The sequence below is a fragment of the Danio aesculapii genome, chromosome 9, assembly GCF_903798145.1.
Source record: "Danio aesculapii chromosome 9, fDanAes4.1, whole genome shotgun sequence".
Taxonomy (NCBI): Eukaryota; Metazoa; Chordata; class Actinopteri; order Cypriniformes; family Danionidae; genus Danio; species Danio aesculapii.
Genome location: NC_079443.1, coordinates 34,434,470 through 34,459,899, shown reverse-complemented (window position 1 = coordinate 34,459,899; position 25,430 = coordinate 34,434,470). Strand labels below are relative to the sequence as shown.

At 35.7% G+C, this 25,430-nt stretch overlaps 3 protein-coding genes across 5 annotated transcripts in view; 1 reads left to right on the top strand and 2 right to left on the bottom strand.

Moving 5' to 3' along the window:
- Nucleotides 1-25,430, top strand: part of caska (calcium/calmodulin-dependent serine protein kinase a) — a 265,590-nt gene that overhangs the window by 148,563 nt on the left and 91,597 nt on the right. For all 3 annotated transcript variants that reach the window (XM_056465554.1, XM_056465556.1, XM_056465555.1), the window contains exons 3-5: nucleotides 7,388-7,493; nucleotides 12,763-12,840; nucleotides 12,978-13,050. In XM_056465554.1, coding sequence (XP_056321529.1) covers nucleotides 7,388-7,493; nucleotides 12,763-12,840; nucleotides 12,978-13,050 — 257 coding nt within the window. The remainder of the gene's footprint in view (nucleotides 1-7,387; nucleotides 7,494-12,762; nucleotides 12,841-12,977; nucleotides 13,051-25,430) is intronic.
- On the bottom strand, nucleotides 18,159-19,588 carry LOC130235133 (probable G-protein coupled receptor 82). Its single transcript, XM_056465557.1, has one exon. It carries the CDS (start codon nucleotides 19,569-19,571, stop codon nucleotides 18,462-18,464), a length of 1,110 nt encoding a protein of 369 aa, XP_056321532.1. The 5' UTR covers nucleotides 19,572-19,588; the 3' UTR covers nucleotides 18,159-18,461.
- gpr82 (G protein-coupled receptor 82) lies at nucleotides 21,620-25,399 on the bottom strand. The gene is made up of 2 exons (XM_056465558.1): nucleotides 25,275-25,399; nucleotides 21,620-23,166 (listed from the first exon to the last, which is right to left on the bottom strand). Exons 1-2 carry the CDS (start codon nucleotides 25,337-25,339, stop codon nucleotides 22,146-22,148), a joined length of 1,086 nt encoding a protein of 361 aa, XP_056321533.1. The 5' UTR covers nucleotides 25,340-25,399; the 3' UTR covers nucleotides 21,620-22,145.

Genomic DNA, 25,430 nt, shown 5'->3' with positions numbered 1-25,430 from the left:
GAAATCTGAGAGCTCCCTCATCCTTCATAGGCTCATTCCAAGTCCAGCAAAATAGCAAAAATATCCTCAACAGATAATATGTAGCGGTTCAGTCAGAATATTTTGAAGCTGCAATAATCATTTTGTGCACATAAAGCAAAAATAATGACTTTACTCAAGAGTTTCTTCTTTTCAGTGTCAGTATAGTGGCGCCTTCTTCGCACTCTTCGCACTGATGAATACACCAAATGCACATATGCGCAACTTCTTTTGATTGAAAAAAGCACATGCATCTGAGGTAAACGTCAGCAGTACGACACATACAGAGCAAAGCAATCTTGTGAATACGGGTGCTGTACTTTAAATTAGATTGGTTTCATCATAACACAAGATGACTAAAATGCACTAAATTTGGCAGCGCTTGAGTGAGGAACCTTGAAAAGTTACTGTTCTGTACAAAATGCTGCAAATTAAGAAATGAGTAGGTGCATTTGGGCATTGTAGTTTTTTTTTATCGTCATGGCTCATGAGCTTTGATTAGGTCAGTTGCACAATTTTTTCTGCCATCAATACCAATGAAATGGTAGCCCTGTGAGCCCTGATTGCTTTGGTACAATGAAAAAATGAAAGAAAAATGACTTTTCCCACAATTTTTTTAAAGCCATTCTAGTATATTAAAGGGTACCTTATACACGGGGTACCTTTTAGTGGTTTTAACCATGGGAAGGTATCACTGTATTAGTGACCGTAGCCTTATGATAAAAGTCAGTGTTTGCTATATTCCTGTAGAATAAATTATAAATAATGATAAAAATCAATAATTTGTATATAAAGTTTGAGGACTTGTAGTGGGTTTTGACATGATATTATTTGTGTATGTCTTTTTCACTCTGTTTTGGGTTTAGGGACTCTGGGAAACTTATTTATTTTTATGTAGGTCGTGTAGAGGTTTAAAAAGTTAAAATATATCGTTCATTATTTTAACCTTGTTTGCCCTTTAAACTTTTATACCCACGTTTTGCATATAAAGTCTTTGTTATTGTTAAATCTTTTCTGGTATTGAGACTTTCCTCCCTCTTGTCACAACTGACAGTTGTAGCAATAGATTTTATGTCTGCTTAACTGTATATTATGTCACATTGGACACCAACACATCATGTTAATCTGCAAACCGGCTGTAAAGAGTGTTAAATCCAAGTCTAAACATGGTAATTTTTTCCTCTCTCACCTCCAAACACGAAAGCACCCAGTATAGTCAAGGTGTTGCCATAGTGATGGACTGGTCATTAAAAGGCCAGAAGCCATGCCATAGGGCTGAACTGCCACAGCACACAGCGGGATTAAGATGAGCCATTCACAAACTCTTATGAGCTTAAAAATAGTGGCCCTTAAAACTCTGTATATTTAAGCTGCACTTAGACATACATATACAAAGCCTTTGGAAAGTTTGGGGTCGGTAAGATGCTTTTCGTATACAGTAATATACTGTATGCTATTTTAAAACAATAATTTCGGTAATGCTACAGTAAATCTGAATCTTCAGCAGCCATTATTCTGCTCTTCAGTGTACCATGATCCTTCAGGAATGTCTGTAGTGTTGTTTTTAATCAGTTTAATTTGAATACAATGTTGTTGTTTTTAAAACTTGCAGTAAACAACCTTGAAAAAGTACAATGTAAGAATTAAACACTACATTTCTGCATTTTATCAAGCCTGATAGCAAGAGCTCAGTTCATAAGCATAGCATTTAAAATGGAAGGCAAAAGGTTTGTTTGTCAAACATTAATAGAAAATAGTTTATGTCCAGCATCATGAAAACATGTTATATTTTGCCATTTATTGAGCCCTTTTTTGTAAAATGTTCATTTGCATTTACTCACTCCCATTTAAACTTAATATCCCTACAGTGCCTATCCGCTTGTTAGGTGTGATGTCACGCGAAGTGGCTTCCGGGTCCAAGCGCTATATTAACTGTATGGGGAGACTCAACATACTGTAATAATAAACGTTTACAAAGCGATGCAATACTTCCGAAAATCACGATTGCAATATATATATGTATGTATGTATGTATGTATGTATCAGAATCAGAATCAGAATCGGTTTTATTGCCAAGTGTGCTTCACACACACAAGGAATTTGTTTTGGCTACAGAAGCTTCCAGTGTACATAAAGTGACAAGTGACAACACAAAATAATCTGAAAAAATAAAATAATAATAATAAAAAATGATGAACATTAAACTGATGCGGTTAGTGAAGAAACCTGGATGTTGAGTTGTATGTACAGATTGTTATAAATATGCAGGTTATAAGGTGCTGTGTACAAGTGCGAATGTAGAAAGTATTGCATTGTATATTGATATAAGGTGCTGTGTACAAGTGCGTATGAGAAAGTATTGCACATATTTATTGCACAGTAGGGGAATATTTAACTGTTCATAAGGTGGACAGCCTGAGGAAAGAAACTTTTCCTGTGTCTGGCTGTTTTTGTGCTCGGTGCTCTGAAGCGCCGACCAGACGGTAACAGTTCGAACAGGTAGTGTGCTGGGTGTGAGGGGTCCAGAGTGATTTTGCGAGCCCTTTTACTCACTCTGGAAGAGTACAGTTCTTGAAGTGTAGGAAGGGTAGTGCCAGTGATTCGTTCAGCAGTCCGGACTATTCGCTGTAGTCTACGGAGGTCAGTTTTGGCAGCTGAGCCGAACCAGACGGTGATTGAAGTGCAGAGGATGGATTGGATGACAGCTGAGTAGAACTGTACGAGCAGCTCCTGTGGCAGGTTGAACTTCCTCAGCTGACGAAGGAAGTACAGTCTCTGCTGGGCTTTCTTCACAATAGAGTCTATATGAGTGTCCCACTTCAGATCCTGAGAGATGGTGGTGCCCAGGAACCTGAATGACTCTACTGCAGCCACAGTGCTGTTCATGATGGTGAGTGGGGGGAGTGCAGGGGGGTTTCTCCTGAAGTCCACTATCATCTCCACTGTTTTGAGCGTGTGTATGTATGTATGTATGTATGTATGTATGTATGTACAGTATGTATATATATATATATATATATATATATATATATATATATATATATATATATATATATATATATATATATATATATATATATATATATAATCATGCCTAATGTCAGGTGGACAGAATGTGATTTATTTTTTATAAATTGTTAAAACATTGGTGTCTGTGATGCAACAAGTCCAGAGACTGTTGTGTACAGCATGATTTTATATAAAATTCACTTTAACGTGTGAAATGACTAAAGTATTTTGATGACTACAAATATGTTCTCAATTTAAATGAGTAGGACCTGGAAACAGTATTCTATATGTCAAGACTTAAGCAGATAGATAAAGATGATCCATACAGCAGTCTGCATACAGTGCTCAACACACAATCACAAATCTCTCATTTAGATTAAAATGTTATAGGAAGCTTTACAGTATTAAATTTGTGCATATGCGTTATATTAGTCACTGCTGAAGCCAAATCTGGAGCTAATCTAACAAAATAACTTACGATAACAGGCCAAAATGAGTACACCCAAATTGATATGTTAGGGAAAAATATAAAATAATAAAATGTTAATTCAAGCGAATCAAAATTCAAGAGAAACAAAAACTGCATAAAATTGTTGAAATTTTGTGATTTATAATTTAAAATTAGACCTATTGGAACCCAAATGGACCCAAGATTCTCACAGAAATCAGTCAAGTTTGGTGAAGGAAAAAAATTATGGTTTGGGGTTACATTCAGTGTGGGGATATGTGAGAGATCTGCAGAGTGGATTACAACATCAACAGCCTGAGGTATCAAGACATTTTGCTGCCCATTACATTACAAACCACTGGAGAGGGCAAATTCTTCAGCAGGATAGCGCTCCTTATACTTCAGCCTTCACATCAAAGTTCCTGAAAGCAAAGAAGGTCAAGGTGCTTCAGGATTGGCCAGCCCAGTCACCAAACATGAACATTATTGAGCATGTCTGGGGAAGGATGGAGAAGGCATTGCAGATGAATTCAAAGAATCTTGATGAACTCTGGGAGTCCTGCAAGAACACTTTCTTTGCCATTCCAGATGACTTATTAATAAGTTATTTGAGTCATTGCAGAGATGTATGGATGCAGTTCTCCAAGCTCATGGAGTCATACACAATATTAATTCTTTTTCCACTGCACCATGACTTTATATTCTATACTGTACATTCTGTTAACTGACAAGACTTTTGTCTAAGCAAAGTCAGACCTTACTGTCCTAATTAAATGATTAAAAATCAAGGCATGATCATATCTTATTTTAATACAATAAGTGTAATCTAGAGGCCTTTGTCTTTGATATAAGCCACTTCTGATGCCAAATAATCAACTAGAACTGGTCAAACTATTATTTGTTATTGCTAAAACTTGTATAGGCGACAAGACTTTTGTCAGGTAGTGTATATTCACTGAGAAATGAATAAAAAGTATTCATTTTCAAAATGGGGTGTACCCAATTATGTTGAGCACAGTATATAAAGGACTGTTCTTACTAACATCTGTGCTGGTCTGTCTGATTGAGCAGATGTTGATTTATGTGTTAAAAAAGTTTCCGTTGAAGTGACCTTTGGTGATTACAATGAGAGCAATCTGCTTTTGTTGCATCTCAATGCAGTAGCCGCACTCATCAAATGGTGTCAGATGTCTGTGTATCTTTACTATAATCTGCAGTGGTATACAGTCAGAGGTATTTTCCCACTCCTGACTTGCCAACTGGGTCACAGCTGATGAAACAAGTCAGGGAATGGGGGAGGATTTTCCTTTAGGGAGGAAGTGAGTGAGTTTGAAAGAATGGAGAGGAGTTCCAGGAAAGGAGGCACTTATTTATGCATGCACACTAATAATGTGATGCATATTGTTGCTGCTAGTCATGGTCTTGTGGTTACTTAGCAGGCGTCCAACACAGCGGAATGCTCGTTTCCTGTTCTATATGCTCTGTCTCTATTAAACAGAACTCAGTTATTTGTTTCACAGGGGGTCGAGCTGCAGTGCTTTAGCTTAGTTGGTTAAATATAATAAAGCCGTCTCTCACATGCTAATTTCATGCTTAGATTTGTGACACAAAGCAAAAGCCATTCTTTTATTTGACGCTTTCGCAGCTCCACAGCCTCTCCAAGTGTTTGATGGTGGGATTTACTGAGAATTCCTTCCAAGATTTTTTTTATGTGTATAATGTAGGGTGGTGTGATTAATCGAAATCGAATTGCAATCGCAATTTGAAATGTTGCGATTAGTTAATATATTATTTAATTTCCCTCACCCAGAGCAAATTCGTGACTGCTTGTGTGCGACAGTCTTACTAGCAAATTGAGTGAGCACACTTTCGTTCAATCAAAATTGTGCAATCGAACTACAACCACAATAAAAAAAGAAAACAAACAGGAAAGCGCTGACAAGTGGAATGATGGTGTCTGCTGCTTCAGAAGCATTAATAGATGAATTAATATCAAAGAAAAAACGCACATCTGTAATATGGGAAAATTTTGGTTTCAAAGTCACAGACACCAAACAAAAACAGGTCATTTTTAAGACCTGTCGCAGAATTTGCCACTGCGTACAGATTATTGAGCTGGAGCTTGACTACAGAATTGAATTGTAAATCAAATTGCAATCGCAATAACTGTCAAAAAAAATTGCAATTAGATATTTTCCCCAAATCGCACAGCCCTAGGATAATGTATGTTTTTTTATTAGCATGGATCAAGGATTATTAATTATGGAGGGGGTTAGAGGGCTTGTATTGTTGTTATATTTTACAACCTCACCTTTGACTTTTAAGTTTAAGTAAAATATTATTAATGAAACATTAACAGATTAATGCGAGACTGGTTTTGATGAGAGATTTAAACATATAAAAGGGTTTCAGGTAGCGCTACACCATGTTGGAAAAATCTAACATTGCGATATTTTGTTATTCTGCAAAATATTACGATATAAAAACAGTTTAATTTAAATCTCTGTTTGGAAAATATTTATAACGTTAGATTGATTGCAGTGAGAATGCATTTGCATGAAATCTAATAAACAATCTATAAATACAATAAAGAAAAGGATAGAATTGATATAAAAAGAGTTTTATCAATATAATGGTATTAAAGTACAGTAACTGAATAATAAAAAACACATAATTCTATAAAATTAATCACTCTTACTGTTACAAATGGTATAAATTCTTATGGCTGAGTGCTTTTAAAATCATTATACAGTCACAGGCCTCTAAAACAGATGTAAATGATGAATTCTAATACAAACTCAACGTTGCAAATCCTGCGATATGACCACATTTTGATATCGATGCTGAAACGATATATTGTGCAGCCCTAGTTTCAGGGGTTCTCTCTGATGCTCTCTGATGTTCTGTGTATTGTATAATAGTTTAAATTTGATGTGGCAGTTTTAAAATTATTTTATAAATATAGTTTTATAAATTGAAGAAATTTATTCAAGACAAGACGGCAGGCTAAAACTGGAATCCATTGTCTTGCCTTAAACACGTACACGAGAAACTTTTGTTTGTTATAACACCCAGACTTTTTTGAAAAGTTCTTGCATTTTACTGTATGTTCAAAGCATTTTTAAATATAATTATAGTTCTGGACAAAAAGTGAGCATCGTATCATTGTCCCCTCTACAGACTGTTTTTTAAAATATTGTTTTATGCATGAACGTATATCTTTTGGCATCAGAAGGTCAGTGCAAAAATGAAGAAGTGGTGTGACTTTTTAAAGAGAGATCTCTGTCAGCTTTGCACTTTAGAAACACATTTAAAGTGATTTTGATCTGGGAGATAATAAATTGTTTGTCGAACTCTCAGGAAATCCGGCGCCATGTTAAATTTAATGTGGTGCGAAACAACTCTTTATGCATTTTTGCTTTTAACCCAGCTTGAACACCACATCTGGTTTGTGAAACAAGTGTTTTACTGTTTTCTCATGGCTGTGTGATTCCTAAACTCTAACAGTTTTAATCACAGATGTGAAGATTAGCATGGTGTGTGTGTGGTCCTCTATATACACTTATCTTGTGACAGATGTCTGATTGCGCACCCTTGAACATTTTTGCTAATTGTGCCAAAACTTTCATCTGAATTAGCATATAAACCAATCTAGCTTTACTTTTAAAGATGTGCAAATAGGATCAGAACATAGAGCCGAGCTTGACTTTTTTTTGTGTTAAATTGGGATATTATTGACAGCAAACTTATGAACACACAATAAACTCATTCCTTGTAGTTTAACATTGTGAGTAGTTTAATGTTGTTAAAGATAATAAATTGTGTATTTTCTCCAAATGGCCTTTGATTATTTGTTAAACAGTAATTCTTGTGAAATGCAGCTAACATTTGTCTTCGACTTTGTCTTTTCAGACCTGAAGAGGGAAGCCAGTATCTGCCACATGCTGAAACATCCTCACATAGTGGAGCTTCTGGAGACGTACAGCTCTGATGGGATGCTCTACATGGTGTTTGAGTTGTAAGTCCTTCATTCTGAGCAGCATTTTCCTTTTGTTTTATTATTTCAGCAATTCGGATAAAACCCCAAATATAGTTCCAATATTTTGATTTCTAATGCTGAATTTACATCTTGGTTGCAGCTATTTTCATTATGACCAGATCAAGATGAAAAGAGACCTTCATGCATCTAGAAAATAAAAGTATAAAACATGAAAGATCATATTTGTTCATATTATTTTATGATTATTGTATAATTTTATGAGCAAATAATAATGACGATCATTCCGTGTAGCAATACTTTATATAACAAAAAGTTCCAGTCAAGCATACTAAAATCAAGTATATATTTATTTACAGTGAATATAAACATTTTATACAATAAATATAAACATTTATGTACGGTAAATATTTATTTAATTTATATAATATAGATTTTATGCTAAATGACTATGGAACATTATTTAGCTTATATTTGACTTTCTAATTTCACAATATTTTAAAATGTCCTGTAGACATCTCACACATTTATGATCTCACTCACAAAAATAATATGGCCAGGAAGAACCAAACATAGATATTTTTACAGTGATGTCAAGGATTAGAACCTCTTTTCATATATGAAAAGAACAATCTAACAGTCTAAAGAACCTTTTTCCACTGTAAAGAACATTTCATACAATGATGTTAAAGGTTCTTCATGGAATCATCAATCTCCACAAATAACCTTTTTTATTTTTTGTTTTCTTGTCCTGTCGCCTATCCAATTTTTAGGAACAACAAATAATAACTTGACTTCTAGTTGATCATTTGGTATCAGAAGTGGCTTATATGAAAGGCAAAGGCCTCTAGATTACACTTATTTAACCAAAATAAAATATGATCATGCCTTGATTTTTAATGATTTAAAAAGGACCGTAAGGTCTGACTTTAGGAGACTTGTCTTGTCACTTAACAGAAATAATGTACAGTATAAAGTCATGGTGCAGTGGAAAAAAGTATATTGTGTAAAACTCTCATGACTAGATCCATACATCGCTGCAATGACTGAAATAACTTATTAATAAGTCATCTGGAATGGCAATGAAAGTGTTCTTGCAGGACTCCCAGAGTTCATCAAAGTTCTTTGGATTCATCTTCAATGCCTTCTCCTTCATTTAATCCCAGACGGTGATGATTGGGATGCAGTTCAACAGATGATTCATCTGAAAAATCTACCTTCTGCCCTTTTTCCAAATGATCAATTAGAAGTCAAGTTATTATTTGTTGCTCTTAGAACTGGGATCAACGACAAGACTTTTGTCCGGAGGTGTACAGAAAAAACTTTTTGCTCACCAAAATGTTAAGTTTCGTGTTTAACACGTACAGTTTGCACAAGACACCCAAATGCAGTACAGTCAAGTTTAGTTTAGTTTAAGGTGCGAGTCAAACACGTCCATGTGGTTTTAGCATATGTGAACAGCAGTTGTTTTAAAAAATATTTTGAAACGTTTGGGTCAATAATCTCTAAAAAGTGTCTATAAACAAGACATGAATGTGCTGTTCCCTGTCCTGAGGAGCCTGAGTATGTTGCTCTCTCAGCAGTTTTGTGAAATAGGGTGAGCTTTTTAATTCCTCAATTGCTAAATGCTCACTCATATGCTTATCTGAGGTGCAGAGCTTTCCAAAAAAAAAAAAAAGAAAGAAACTTCTATGCAGTGTGAGTTCTTATCTGGAGAAGCGCAGCTGCCTCTCAAGGGATTTTCTGTAATGGCTTTAGAGACCCAAGCTGACACAAAAGCAGAGGCTCTCAGAGCTCTGCTGGCCCCTGCAAACAACGCCATCACACTTAAAGTATGGAAGAATCTGGAGGAAATATCAATCAGGAAACTGTTCATTTACCACAGTTGACTCAACTTCATGGTTTACAATTTAGTTTGTTTTGAGAGGTAATTGAAAGGCCAACATATCTTAATGTTTAAAGGGATCCTGTTGTGGTTTCTAGCGAATCACTAATTACTTCTAAATACTTCATGCTAAGCTAAATGCTAAACTGTATTTTAAATCCATGCATTTATGACAGCGTTTCAGATGACCGTTTTATAGCCAGCTAGTCTTTCAGATTCTGGAGTACATTAATGTTCCGAATAAACTTCTAAATAATTAATCATTTTCAATAAAACAGATATTTTTATAAATGAAATTATATAAGAATATCACTCACGCCATTAACAAAAGTGTTCAGACTTGAACGGTCTGTGAGCAGAGTTAACGGCACAACTGCACAAAACGCTATAGGCTGGATAAAGCCACATAAACAAAAATATAAGGATATACTATACAAAGATAATGTGTTTTCGTTTTAAAATGGCTTTTTAGAATGAAAACGATCCACGTCCACACTGGCGTTTCATCTAGCGTTCTGAAAAGCTCTCCGACCACACTACACTGCTGAAAACACACTTCACGTGACCATACACACTCTGGCATGTGCTGGAAGCTGCTTCAGCGTATTCTGGCGTCTGAGCTCCAGGCAGTCAGCTGGAGCTCTGAGCACACCTGCTCAGCTAAGTGCAGCCGAACATCGGCCAGTCCTTCCCGAATCTGCTGCTGGATCTCATCTTTCTATAGTTGTTAAACGCGATCTATAATTCATCTTGTTTAGACTTGTATCTAACAACTCTGTCTTTAGAATCTGTTAGCCTACTTGTTTTCAGGTAACGTGTGTTGGCTGAGTGCAAAGATAAGTTAATATGCCTATTAATCTATGTAACCATGTACACTGATTCCTCATGTTTGACCAATTGTTTGCCTTTATTTCCTATATTGTAAAAACTTATTGTACTTTATATTTTATAATTATTCTGTATTATTAAAATCATAGCTTGCTGATTATTATATTCATCAAAAGTGACTGCTATTTCGTATTTTACCATGCATTTCCTCTCATCATCTGTATTGTGTTCTTATAGCATGACATTAAGCACATATTGCCAAACCCACACAATGAGCAAATTTTTCAATGAAAATGAAAGGAGGCAGATATTAGGCTCCGTTTTGTTATAATTTTGCATAGAGTGAAGATGGCGGTCATATAAATATATAATGCCTTAACATTTTTGGTATCTGTTATGTTTAAGTTGTTAATATAAAAATTAGAGACATTGCAGAAATTCAAGGGTTTATATTATAAATTAAATGAGTTATAAAAAATTCACCCCCACACAGTTGTCATGAAGAATAATATTAGCTATATGCATCGAAACCATTTTTTGAGCTTGTACCAGGTTAAGTTGACCATTTAAACATAGCAAACTATATGAGCGGAGTAGAGCGGCAAGAATTTTCGCTCTGCTCACCAAGTATGTTCTATCTGTTTCGGGTTTTCCATCTCCCGCTCATCGCTCACTCTCCTTGCTTCATGGAAAATAAGGGTTAAATTAATTCTCTGCTGTTATAACACAAAATTCTGTCACAAAAGCTATGTTATGTTGCATTCAAGTTGCACATAAATGTTATGTCTTCTGATATTACATCAGCGCTTGTGTGCTTTCATTTTTACCATCTCACTCATGGTGAGTTCAGAGTGCTTTAATAAGTCAAACCGGCTACAGTTTAGTGTGTCCTGTGTCAGACTGACACAGAAATATCAGGCTTCTTATTTTACCAGCAATGAGGGACAATATTGGTACTGCTGATTTGAAAGGTTATGTATGTCTCTTAATATTAAAGAGCAAACATAAGCTTGACAACATCAGATTCTATCAATGTCGTAATGTATAATGCCCTTAGATAGTGCCTATAGTTGACAGCAAGCATTAAACTTTTATTAAAAAATTTTCATCTGTCAAAAATAGGTCTTTAAACAGATGCACGTGTGGTGACTGCACTGATGTTTAGATGAGGCATCTGTATGGACCTTTAATAGCCTATAACTTAAATAATAGTTTTTAGATATAGTGTTGCGTTATTTAACATTACATAATTTTTTTTTTAAATGTATAGTTTATATATAAAATGATCACCGTTTTTTGATCGATCACTTTTGCCTATTTTAAATGTAAAGCACAAATAATGTCCTTAAATTCAGACATGTCGAGCGGCCGTCATCCGTGAACCAATCTCCATCTGTTTGTTCCATTGCTCCATTTGTTAGATGTTTGCTCACACTTTCTTTTGCAGTCTGAAGCCTGTCAAATGCACAAAACGTCCAATTCATGCCACAGGATGTCTAAGCCCATCTTTGCTTTGGCTTCACATGTAAATCATTCGTGTTGCGTCTGCTTACTCCACAGGCCGAAAGCTACACCAGACCCCCCCTCCCCCCCATCCCATATAATGATTGTGAGGGAGCATGCGAGAGATGTCATTTTTCGAGAGACACTGATATACATCAAGTGCGCTGTGTATGCAACGTTTATAGGTCATGTAAAACAATATATTGTAAACTGAAATAGATCTAATTTGATTATATGGTTTAAAATTTGATGTTTTATGAGATTATTTAAATTTTTTGCGATTATTTCACGTTTAAATTAAGAATTTTGCAAGGTCGTATAAATTTTGTGAATTTTGTGTTGGATTCAGCGATCGCAGAATCGTGAAAAAACTAGGGGGTCTAGGCTATGTTCTTTGATTCTTAAATTATGTATTTTTATAAACAGATTGTTTATAAGGACTTGGCTATTAATAACTGTAATTCTCAGAATGGAAACAGATTGGCTGGTTTGTTAATTAAATATATCAAATGACTCAAAACTGTATCTGTTGTGCTTATTATGGAGCAGTGCTGGAGCGCTTAGTGCAAGAGAAAACCTAAACACACCGACATTCAGAAAACCTGCTCCTCGCTTTGGTCAAAATTATGTTCTGCTCAAATACTCTATGGGATCGACTCTCTTTTGGAGCGAGCCCCCAATGGCCAGTCGATGAATTGCAGTTTTAGTCACATCCATATTGGCTAACAAGGAAGACGGAGAAGATGCTGCTTTGGCACGAGCTTTAAAGGCACAGCCCTCTTCTGGAAGGGGGGTGGGGAGCAGCAGCTCATTTGCATTTAAAGAGACACACAATAACGGTTTTTGTTTCTATCCAAAAGGGCCATTCGCAACATAGTTTAATCAATAATTTGATATGTTTTGTGCTGAATCACTCATCTCTTATTCATTATATTAGATCAATATTATACACTTGAATATTAGATCACTTATAACAAGGAGACATAATAGGGCTACGAAATGAAATCATAAGTACACTTCAGAACGGATTATGCCAGCATTCATCTTTAATGATGATGATTTTCTGTCTTGCAGCATGGATGGAGCGGATCTCTGCTTTGAGATTGTGAAGAGAGCAGATGCTGGCTTTGTTTACAGTGAAGCAGTAGCCAGGTAAACACCTATAAAGCCATTCATCTGCTTTTTGTTTCTGTGCTCTACTTTAAGATGTACACAGTGACTGACTGATAAAAGTGAGTTCACCCAGAGAGAAAATTGTCATCATTTACCCTTCTCTCGATTTCCTTTAGTCACTACATGAGACAGATCCTAGAGGCGCTGCGGTATTGCCATGACAACAACATCATTCACCGGGATGTGAAGGTAAATTCAGTGATGTCTCACTGCTTCAGATTACCATGAAGTTGACGAAAACCCCTTTTAAAGATGCTGACTTCTCGCTCTCCTACCACTTCCTCTGTTTTAGTGAGAAATAGCAAATTACACATTACCATCATCACACTAAGAATAACCTGCTTCAAAAACAACTGCTCTTTTCTCATAAGTAGCCTGCAAGAGGCAGTGTTTAGTGGTCAGTTGCTAAGTGATGAGCACATAACCAGTTGATGTAATTTTAATCAAAGCTCCCACCAATAAGCCACAATTAGGCCAGTTTGAGTGTGGATTGAGTCCGTATTTTGTGTGCCAGTTCAAATGGATTAGATGATAAACATTGGATTTCAGTGTTTGGACTTTCAGCAGTGACAATTAAACCACATTGAACTGAACTAAACTGAACTTCAACTCTGAAACTGAACTGGCACTGTTTCAATTTACTAGAACTTCTATGTTAAGCTGCTTTGACACAATATACATTGTAAAAGCGCAATAGAAATGAAGATGAATTGAAATGAATTGCAGGAGTGATAAGTATACAGCAGTACTTCACACACAAATATAATTTCACCATAAATGCATGTAATTAAAGTCATGGACGTACTTATAGGGGCTTTTGCACTGTTGTGGTTATGTTCTCGGCCTCAGTGATATTTAGAGATACAAGTTATTATGGGTAGTTTAAGTTGCATAACTTCTCTGTCAATGTCTCCACTATTACAAAACACATGATACACTAGGGCCGGGCAAGATGACAAAAATCTCATATCTTAATATAAGTCATAGTATGTCCTGATAATGTTACTATCATGTAGTACCTTTCTGTAAATCCAAGTAATTAATAGTTTATTCTGATAACTCTTTTCTTTTAATTGGATAACTTCTATAACCAGTTGAAAAAATAATATATTAAGGGGGCTGATAATATTGATATTGAATATTGATATTGATTATTCATATTGCACCACCCTACAATACCCAATGAAAGATTGAAAAATAGTTGTTGTTGAGCTAGTAATATAATGATTATTAACATTGTTTGAATTTGAAATCAAAATAAGGGAGAAATGGAGAATTAATAGTTTTAAAGAATATTAATGCTAATTAATAATATTTGTGGTATACAGTCAGCCACTGATCAGTGGTACTCATTGCTAACACATCTTAACTGAAGGCACAATGAGTATATGTAAATACTTAATTATTACAATAGTTATGTCATGTCCCTGGTTTGTCTTAATCCATCTTGTCAGAACAAGAAGCTAGTAGATAACTAAACATTTTTAGATAAATTTGAAAAACACAGTATTTTTTTTTTGTGCCAGTTGGACCTAAATGTCTTTCTTTTTGTTGTTAATCAGTAGTTTCATCTACACTACCATTGAAACGTTTGGGCTCAGTAAGATTTAAAAATTCTGTCTTAATTAAAACTCCTTTAAATTGATCAAAAGTGACAGTAAAGTGATTCATAGTGTCATCTCAAATAAATGCTGTACTTTAGAATTTTTATCAAAGAATTCAAAGATATCAAGCATAAAATCATTTTTTAGCATCTGTAAGAAAAGTTTCTTCCAAATTAGCACATAAGAATGAGTTTTTAATGATCTTGTAACACTGAGGTATTGTAATGAATGTTCACAATACAGTTATTCAAATATTTTTGAATGGTTATGTTCAGCTGAAGCCAGAATTATTTGTCCCCCTGAATTATTAAGCCCCCATTTATTCTTTTCCCCAATTTTTGTTTAATGGAAAGCAGATTTTTTCAACCCATTTTTGCACATGATAGTTTTAGTTACTCATTTCTAATAACTGATTTATTTTATCTTTGCCATGGTGACAGTACATAATATTTTACAAGATATTTTTCAAGACACTTCTATTCAGCTTAAAGTGACATGTAAAGGCTTAACTAGGTTAATTAGGTTAACTAGGCAGGTTAGGGTAATTAGGTAAGTGTATTGTATAATGATGGTTTGTTCTGTAGGCTATCGAAAAAATAGCTTAAAGGGGCTAATAATTTTGACCTTAAAAAAAATTAAAACTGCTTTTATTCTAGCTGAAATAAAGCAAAGAAGACTTTCTCCAGAAGAAAAAAATATTATCAGACATACTGTTACTGATAAAATTTCCTTGCCCTGTTAAACATAATTTGGGAAATATTTAAAAAAGAAAAAAATTCAAAGGGGGGCTAATAATCCTGACTTCAACTGTAAATTTAGCTTGCTCACACACATAAAACATCTTTTTTATTATACACCTTTTTATTATTATTTTTTAGTAAATCCATGACTGATTTGACGCTGTGCCTAATATTTACCCTTTAATTTGATGGACTATATTACCACAAAATTGCTTTATGAAACTAGCTATCTAGCTGTGATTAGAATGACAGCGCCAAGGCAAAATAGGCAGCTATAATGTTGCTTTTATGGGAGCAATGATGCAGACTCAAATATTTACTGTCTTTAAAGTAATGGCCTTAAACGTTGATAAATACATACTCCATCATGCTTTATTACCAATGACACAGACACGAGTGTGCTTTATAAAAGTAAAGGCACTGATTGCAAGCATGCATTCTCTCATTGCACAACTAATGGGAGGTTTATCTCATTTGCCACAGTAACCAGCATGCAAGTGGAAACAGGAAAATTACAGATATATATGTGTATATATGTATATATGTATATTTATGTGTGTGTGTGTGTGTGTGTGTGTGTGTGTGTGTGTGTGTGTGTGTGTGTATGTAATTTAAAAATTACATTTTTTTAAATAGATTTTCAACAGAAAAAAAATTTGAAGTCTGCCACCCAGAGAGAATTCTGGGTAATCAAAATATTCAGATTGTAGAGCACATTTGAACTATATTTTAATTGCAAGGTCAATTTTTATGCGTAATGACATATGCTCAATGCATATTGATGAATCGCAGTACTTAATTGAAGTGCGATATACAGTATTCTGACCTCACACTTCTGAGAAATATTTTTGTGTTCTACAGAATAAAGAAGTGAAACACACTTGTTTGCACTGTGTTGCACCATGCGCCTCTCCCTGCTCTTTGATAAGATTTACTCCGCACTGTTTCCTACACAAACATGTGGATACACATCATTATGAAGCCATTCCAGAGGTGTAATGATTTTAATCATGGAATTGTCACTGAAAATACCCTAAAAAGAAAATATGTAACATTTTTAATAAAGCACTGTTAAGCATTTTATTTTGCAATTTGAAATACTGAGTCATGCGGATGATCTTATTATCTAGGGGATTTGGCCAGAAACCTGAATATTCATACATTCATTTTCTTTTCGGCTTAGTCCCTTTATTAGTCTGGGGTCGCAACAGTGGAATGAACCGCCAACTTATCCAGCTTGTGTTTTACACAGCGAATGCCCTTCCAGTTGCAACCCATCACTGGGAAAGAAACCTGAATATACACCACACAATATGAGGACTGTTGGCTAGACATATGGCAATATTCAATAATTCAACATATCGTGATGATGAATATGCACAATAATGATATTGTGGCCATTTTAAAGTACAGTGAATAATTCTTTAATATATAAAGAGTGTCTTTTCAAAATATTCAGATTGTTGTATTGGCAGTGGTTGTTCATCACAGCACCAAATGCTTGAAGACTTAATAGACCAGTGTTTCCCAACCCTATTCCTGAAGGCACACCAACAGTACACATTTTCAACCTCTCCCTAATCAAACACACCTGAATCAACTTATCATAACATCAGCAGAGACTCCAACACCTGAAGTTAATGGGTCAGAAAAGGGAGACATCCAAAATATGTACTGTTGGTGTGCCTCCAGGAACAGGGTTGGGAAACACTGTAATAGACGATGGATTTTCAAACAGCAATTTCACATGTTATCTGGCCTATGACAGAGTAAATTATGTGACTGTTTGTAGGCCTTTTGTTCGTTAACTCTGTACAGCAAGGTTATATTTGTTAACATCAGTTCATTTAAATAAAGCCAATGTTATGATAGCTAGAAAAGCCAAGCCAGGCTCATTCTGATTACGTACCTTTATATACATTTCTAAAGAGAGCAAAATACGTCCCAAGAGCTCCGTTTTTTTTTTTTTTTTTTTTTGCTGTTTTTGTTTTTGCAAATCCATTAGAGGCTGCTGTGCTTGCTTCTTCAGATCTCAAATTTCTCTCTCGAGTGCCATTCGTGACTGCTGTTCTAACGTAAATCCACCAGAGCCTTCTTTCGACTTACTGACTGACTAACCGACCAATTCCCCCCACCCTCCCCCTTCCTTAAACCCAACCAATAGTGTTTTAAAAAGCACAGATTGACCTGGCCACCCCCTTCCCTAAATCCAACCGCAGTGTTTTAAAAAGCAATCCAGAAAAAGAAAAGACCTCGGCTGATTTTAACTCTGTTTTTTAGATTTTACCACATTCTCACCCTGTTATTTACTTGTTTAATTTTTTTTAGCTTTTGTTTTTGTTTACCTGCTTTCTTGAACCGTACTTCACTGGACTCAAACCCCGTTGTCACGGTCAACTCCACACTGCGTCTCAAGACTGCCGACGTGCATGTCGAGCTACTGAACAAACTGAAAACAGCAGAAAAGCCGCCTATACGGAGTTAAGCGGTCAGCTGGTAAGCGAGAAAAAAAAACGGAATCATACCTCACCGTAGCATTGGTTTTAGAGACTAAATACAGCCATACGTAGCTCTGACTACATAATTTTTGATCTCCAGAAATGTATGTAGAGATACGTTTTCAGAATGAGCCTATGTTGACAAAATCAGTTGTAATTTTAGGTGAAGATAATTTCTTGTTAATGACTGATAATGATTTAAAAATATAATCTTTTTATTAAATGAACTAATAACATACTGTTGTATTTTTAAAGTATCACTATAATATTTCTCTTCATTTTAATGCATTAACTACTAAGTTTACTAACAAGACTATTGTAAAGTGTTACCTGTTGTACTTTATCATCCTTTTGCATTTTAATTAGTTTAAACCATTTTATTTACTCTGAACATTTAAATAAAATAAACTAAGACACCAAGTATTTTTTGGTTATTCTATCTGTTATGGTAAATCCTTTTTGCAACTTAAATCAATATGATAATACCACACAAAGCTTCAGCGTTTAATCGCGACAAGAACCTTTGATACCAGAAGAAGCCTACTGTGGGACTTTTTGATGTAGGTGTAACCACTGCAAAAGTTCTCACAGCTTTAGGTAAACCAAAGAACAATACACATGCGGAAGTAATCTAGATAATGAGAAGGAAGACTTGCTTTCCTATTGGTGTGTGTGGCAAGCAGCATTCAGATGTAAGGAAACCTTGCTCACAATGGGTTTCCTTTGTGATGAAGTACAGTATCCTCTCAGATTAACATCTAATGACACCCTGTTGTTCCTTGAGATAGCTGTCCCACATTAGACTTGGAGGACTGACTGTCGTCTGCACTGCTGCGTAATCTTAGCAGGCTGAGCGTGTGATTACGAAACGTTTTATCCAGTAAGAAATACATGAGAGGGTCTGTGCAACCTCGTAGAGTCGCTAAACAGAGGAGGATGCTCTTGACCTCCACATACATGGACAGTGGATGGCAGCCGTCTGTTGAAGATGCTGTAGACCAAGACTGTTTGTTGACGATATGAATAAAGATTGCTTTATAAATGTGATGAGGCAGGAGACAGACTACCAGCACAGCCTTAATGATGACGATATTCCGAAACACTCTCACATGGACTCGCTGGCTGTCAGAGATGACCGCGCTTTTCTTGGACCTCCAGATGTGCTTAATCACTGCCATATAGGTGCATAAGACCAACAGGAAAAAGACGAAGAACAGAGAAACGGCCACTAAACCAAAAATGTGAGATCCTTTCCCACCAACTTCAACTGCCACACCATAACACTCTTCATCTCCATCGCCGTCCTCTATGCTTCTGACCTCCTTGACTGAGTACAGCACCACAAAGGATGTGACGGCTATGCCAACTATAGCCCAGGTGACCACACACAGAGCATTAGCCAGTTTCGTGTGACGTTTTCGAGAAAGGAAGGCTCCGGGTAGAACTTTAAGCCAACGGCTTGGGCGGTCAGCATGGGAGTGTTGAATCAGTGAAGCAAAGCGACTGACTGCCACCCAGCTCAATATCATCACACCAATGCAGATGTTGATGTGGATGACCGGAGTTAAAATGTTGATCGCTATTTTGCACATTGTGTCATTTTGGTGCCACTCGGTCCCAAGTGAGTAGTACGCGGCCTGAAAAGGCATGGTGAGACAGAGCAACAGGTTGGAGATCCCGAGGTTAATCAGGTAGATGTGGGTGGGTGTTTTGACTGGGATCTTGCGCATAAACACCCATAAAGAAATAAGATTCCCCGGCAGGCCAGTAACAGACATGGTTGTGTAGATAATCGGGAGAACTACAGTTGTAGTGCACGTTTGGCACAGGTTAGAAATGTTATGTTCAGCATCTGAACTGTTTGCCATCAAGTCCTCGGAGAAAGGAAATTCTCAACAGCTGAAAAAAACATAATGAAAAATGTCATTCTTAAGTAAAAGTGTAAAAAGAGAAGGAAGCGAAAAATGTTGAGTGCTGCTTGAAGGTTTGTGAACTCCTTGACCAGTTTTTTTTATTTTATTTTTGTATTGTCAGGTCTATATGTTGAAGATGCTAATTTTTTAGAGAAAGTTTTGAGTTGCCAAAAAAACTACATGAAAGATGGCCCTTGTGTACTGTATGTGCAAAATTAAGTGAACCTTCAGCTGGCTTGTGCAAGTGGGTAACAGATTCAATTGTCAAGAAGCACCCAACTGAACACAACATCTGAGGCAAATGTCTATACATCTACAATCAGGCCGAAACTTGACAAGTTTTACACCTTCTCAAAAATAGACTTGTAAATAGTCTATGGTTTGTCCAAATATTGTCTGACAGAGTTGAAATCGAGAGCTTTGTTCTTTCTTTTTCTTTTAACAAACAAGTGCAATTTGACATTTACAACATTTGATATTTAATAGCATTTGACATTTAATATATATATTAATCATAAGACATGGTGTTGACATAAGTAACAATTGAAAACTGCTCAAAGGGTTGACAAACTTGTATGCAGCACTGTCCTGTATATGTATATATATATAATAATATTAGTTATTAGAACAGCCAGGTTGTTAGTGCTGTTAGTAGTTTAAATTGGAAAGCTGTGCTTCCTCTGACGTACAGTTGCAGAACTAACCTTGAATATCACTTGCGTTCCTGTAAATATTCTACACAATTGCAGAAGTTCATAAACCACTTTCAATGTCATTTTTTTTTGTATATGTATTTGTACAGTGCTCAGCATAAATAAATACACCTCGCACAAATCTCTCTTTTAAATTTCTATTTTTAATAGGAAGCTTTACAATATTATATGTGTGCATATACATCAGATTAGTCAGTACTGAAGCCAAATCCGGAGCTCATCTAACAAAATAACTTGCCATAACGGTCTAAAAACTAGTACACCCAAATTTATATGTTATAGAAAAATATTAAATACTAATTTAAAAAGAGGAAAAATCAAGAGAAGCAAAAAGTTTTTTAAATGTAGTTGAAAATGTGCAGGTTGTAATTAGTTTTTGCAGTATTTTGCTTGAATTTATTTGTATTATCTTTCAGTTTCTAAAGATGTTTAGTGACTAAAATACTATTTTAAAAATTTTATCTGATTAATAAATGTATGTATGTATGTATGTATATATATATATTTGTGTAAAAAAAATTATTCCATGTATTTACAGTATTCCATAGAAAAATCATTTTGCTATTTTATATTCTTGTATTTTTTCCTTTTATATCTTTATCTCAGTATTTAAGAACTAAACTATTTGGAAGTAACGTTCAAAACTCTGCTTTTGCTAAAAAATATTGGTTAGTGCCATAATGAACATTTAAAGTGAGACTTAACTTAGTCAAGTTAAATATTCATCACTGCTTGTTTGAAATAACGTTGTTTTTATTGACAAAGGAAACATTTAAAACATATTTCAGTAACAAATTTCCAATACTAAGAACCATTAATTATAAATCACTCGTTTGTGTACAAGATTGCAGTAGATAATCCATAATAGAAGTAACAAATGCACTTACCTCACTAAATGGAGTCACTGATGTGTGCAACAGGCATCTGTGAGCTGTCTGGTTTTGGACGACCCCTCCCATCCTGGTTGTTCTAGGAAGTGATGTGAGGATTAATGATATATGCTCAGTTCTCTTTTGCATGATTTCTGTCACAGATATGTTTATCTTTGAGAGTAGAACTTAAAAATGAGACCCACCGTGAGACTTGGCTTCCCAAATTGCTCATAAACTTTGTCTTTTTATAGAATTGTTAAATGAGCAGTTTGACCAGGCAACAAATACATTGTTCGCCTGCAAAATGTAATACTCTAAATTTATAAATATATGATGAGTCAAATGAATATTAACACAAAAAATACAGAAAAAAAGTTAATTTAGTAAGTTTGAGTACAGAAAATGTCACTCTGCCATATTAACAAGGACTGTTGTAGTAGATAGCTTTAAAAGGTTCTTCGCATGACCTCTTGTGGCTAAATAGACACATTGCATTGTAAAGGCCATTCAAAAAAGGCTGAAATCACATTGATAGTATTTGTATTTAGAGGGCATGTGTGTGCGTCACATGACAACAAAATGTAGTACTATTAATTAGTACATTTATAATAAGATACAAGCGTATTGATACAAATCCTTACTAATACAGTAGCGGGATTACTTCCACATGAAAACAAATGCATCACTCCACTACTAGGGGAGAAAAGGTCCGTTGTAGTATACAGCCTAAAGAGTGTAGTAGTATGCTCAAGTACTACAAGATGCCAGTTTTGAAAAAGCAAGGTAGCATACAATATATCTTGGCCACAAATTCTGCTTTTGTCCAATACTGCTGATTGTCACAGCACATTTCTAATCCAGAGGTTAGCTGGTTTCACAGCTTGCAGATAGTTTTTAGCAGGAAACCTGATCGTTGCAAACTTTTTTTTTTCCTCTTTAATTCCTCAAGACTGTTTTGGTTGGTGGTTTAATTCATTTCCATTTTTCTTGTCTTCCGATACCTGTACAGTTTGCATCTGATGTGTGTCCAAGCTCTTAGAGATTTCAGGTTTGGGTTTGTGCCTGGTGTTGCGATTGACCCGACAGCAGCGCAAACGAAAGACCAGCTGGAGGAGGGGATGCAGACAACAGCTGAGAGCTGCAATGAAGATGGTGCCCATTTTTATCCTGAACTTTTCCTGACAGTTTTCATGCTGCGATGTTATTAAGATGATCCTTTGCACGTGATAGGGCAGGAAGCAGAGTACAAACATTATGACTGAAGTCAAGATCTTCCTGCGAACCTTTAGACCTCCTCCTGGCCCAAATCCAGCACTGACTAAACTTCCTCCCCTCACCCTCTGCAGATGGAAGATCAACCGGCTGTAGCTGACCAACATCAAACACAAAATGAAGAAGAACGTTGACACACCTAAGCAGTGGATAGTTTGGAATTTATTTTGATAGAGAGTATAACTGTTGACAACTTGGTCAAAGCAACTTCCGTTGATTTGTAAGCTCAGTTTAAGGCCCATGCACGTGCCAACGACTATGAAGATCACCAGCCAGGTAGAAAAGCAAAGGATCCAACTAGACCGTGTGTGTTTGAACACCTGAAACAATGAGTGGCTTGGTTTTACCACCGTGGTATAACGGTTGATGCTGGTCCATAAAAGAAAGCACATGTTGCAATAGAGGTTAATGTAGAAGCAAGAGTAAATAATCAGCTCTACTGCATTGCAGACTGGAGTTCCGGATAGCCACTCAATGTTCTTCCTGTGGTAAACTGTTCTGAAGAAAAAACTGCAGCACATCAGCAGGTCCGAGAAGATTATGTTGAGAGTGAAGATGACAGTGGGCGTCCTCTCTGATCTCCAGAGATTCACCAACACCCATCCATTGGCTGGAATGCCCAGGAGAGCCAAAGAGAGATAGAGCCAGGGCAAAATGGCTGCATGGCTTTCTTCAGGTTGTATTTTGCAGATGCTACAGAAATAGAGAAGAAAATTAAAACTGAGATTTTAGATTCTGTTGTCTGTATTGAAATGAGCAAGTGGCCATTGTGCTAAATTCAGGCTCAATTTACCTTTACTTGGCTTATTTGATAAATATAATAGGGAAATAATTTGGCTAAATATTAAAGCTTTCATGATTTTAAAGCTGAATTTCCTACAGAAATAGAGAAGGAAATGAAAACTGAGAACTTAAATTCTCTTGCCTGTATTGAAATGAGCAAGTGGTCATTGTGCTAAATCCAGTCTCAATTTACCTTTACTTGGCTTATTTGATAAATATAGTCAAGAAATAATTTGGCAAAATATTACCGTTTTGATGATTTTTCCTGCATCATTACTTCAGTCTTCATGTCACATTGTTCTGTAGAAAACTTTCTGATTTGCTGCTTAATAGAAATTGTTCAATGTGATTGTTATGAAGTGATTTTTGCAGCTAGATAAGATTGTGATCCACTACCAATCAAAGTTCAAATCAAATGATTCAAGTAAACTGATTAAAAGCAACATGTGCTGTGTAGGGCTGTGCAATTAATCGAAATTGAATCGCAATCTCGATTTGAAACATTACGATAAGCTAATCGCAAGAGGATGCAATATGAAATGTATATGTATTATTTAATTTCCCCCACCCAGAGCAAATGCGTGACTGCCGTCTGTGTGTGATATTCTTACTAGCCAATCGAGTGAGCACACTTCTGCCCAGTCAGAATTGCGCAACCGAACTGTGCGGAACGCCCACAATAAAGCAAAAAAAAAAAAACAGGAAAGCGCAGGCAAGTGGGATCATAGAGTCTGCCGCTTCAGAAGCACTAATAGATGAATTAATATCAAAGAAAACAAAATATCGGTAATACGGGAATATTTTGGTTTCAAAGTCACAGACACCAAACAAAACCAGGTAATTAGTTAGAGCTGTCGCAGAATTGTTGCCACAGCATGAGGCAATACAACAACCAGCACCTATAAAAGCACCAAAGATGGCTTTATGAGGAGTGTCTTGCTAAAAAGTCAAGTATTGCCAGTGACACTCAATCTAGTAGCTACAGCTAAGTACAATTTCAGAGTTTTTCGCAACCGTTACACCATATGAAGAAACATCATGAAGGCAACAGGAGATAACTAACGCCATAACTTACTACTGTTTGCTCTAGAGAATGATTAGTGTTTAATTTCTGAATATTTATAAACTAATTTGAATAAAAGTGTGAGGTAGTTAATATATTTTCAGTTCCTTTTTTAACTAACACTCACTGCATTTTAGCAGTAAGAAGCTACGAAACAGAATATTGAGCTGAATCTTGACTACAAAACTAAATCCCAAATCAAATTGATATCACAATATCTGTTAAAAAAAAATCACTAATAGATATTTTCCCTAAATCGCACAACCCTAGTACGGTGTGTAATATGTACATAAATACACAGTACATATACATACACAACCATATGCATACGTTTCTGAACAGTCATCTTTAAAAATGTTGGTTAAAATCATTTCCAAAAAAACTAGAAAAGGTTCTAAGAATAAAAGGTTCTAATTCTAAGAAAAAGACAAGAAACACTTGCTAGTGTTGTGTGTTTCCACCTCATAATCAATGCACGGAAATGCAGCCATTTCCAAATCTGACTTTGTGTTGATATTTTGGTACTTCCAGCGATTATGTTATCCCTTTTACCCAGACTTAAGCTAAATGTTGTAAAAATGTACAGCAGCACAGGTACATGCTAAACAACTTAAAACATCTTTTGCCCAATGCGCAAGTGTATGCACACAAATAAAATATTATGATGATAAAAATAACACTCCTAGTTAAAATAAAATAAAAATAACTCCTTGTCATCAATAATATAAAACGTCATTTCACAAACAAGTCCAAATTATTCAAACTGCTGACCTGCCTGTTTTTCAGTTTATGTGAAAGATTAAAAATTGGAGTTTTGGGTTTAGAAAACACCCATGAAACTACCCTTCCAAACCACAACCTACATGCAAACATGCATTGAACGATCATTGGAGTTGATTATGATGGAGAGTTTTAACCTCTTTACTGAGACAGTAAAATATGCAAATCAGTCTACCTTTGATTGGTGCCTGAATCATTGGTTCCTAAAAAGTGACTTGGATCAGCATCTTGCATAGACATTTCTTCACACCTCGTTGTCCGGTACTCGTGTTTGTAACTCGTTTTCTTGTAGAATGTTGAGCTGTTTGTGGGAGTGGTGCACTCTTCAAAT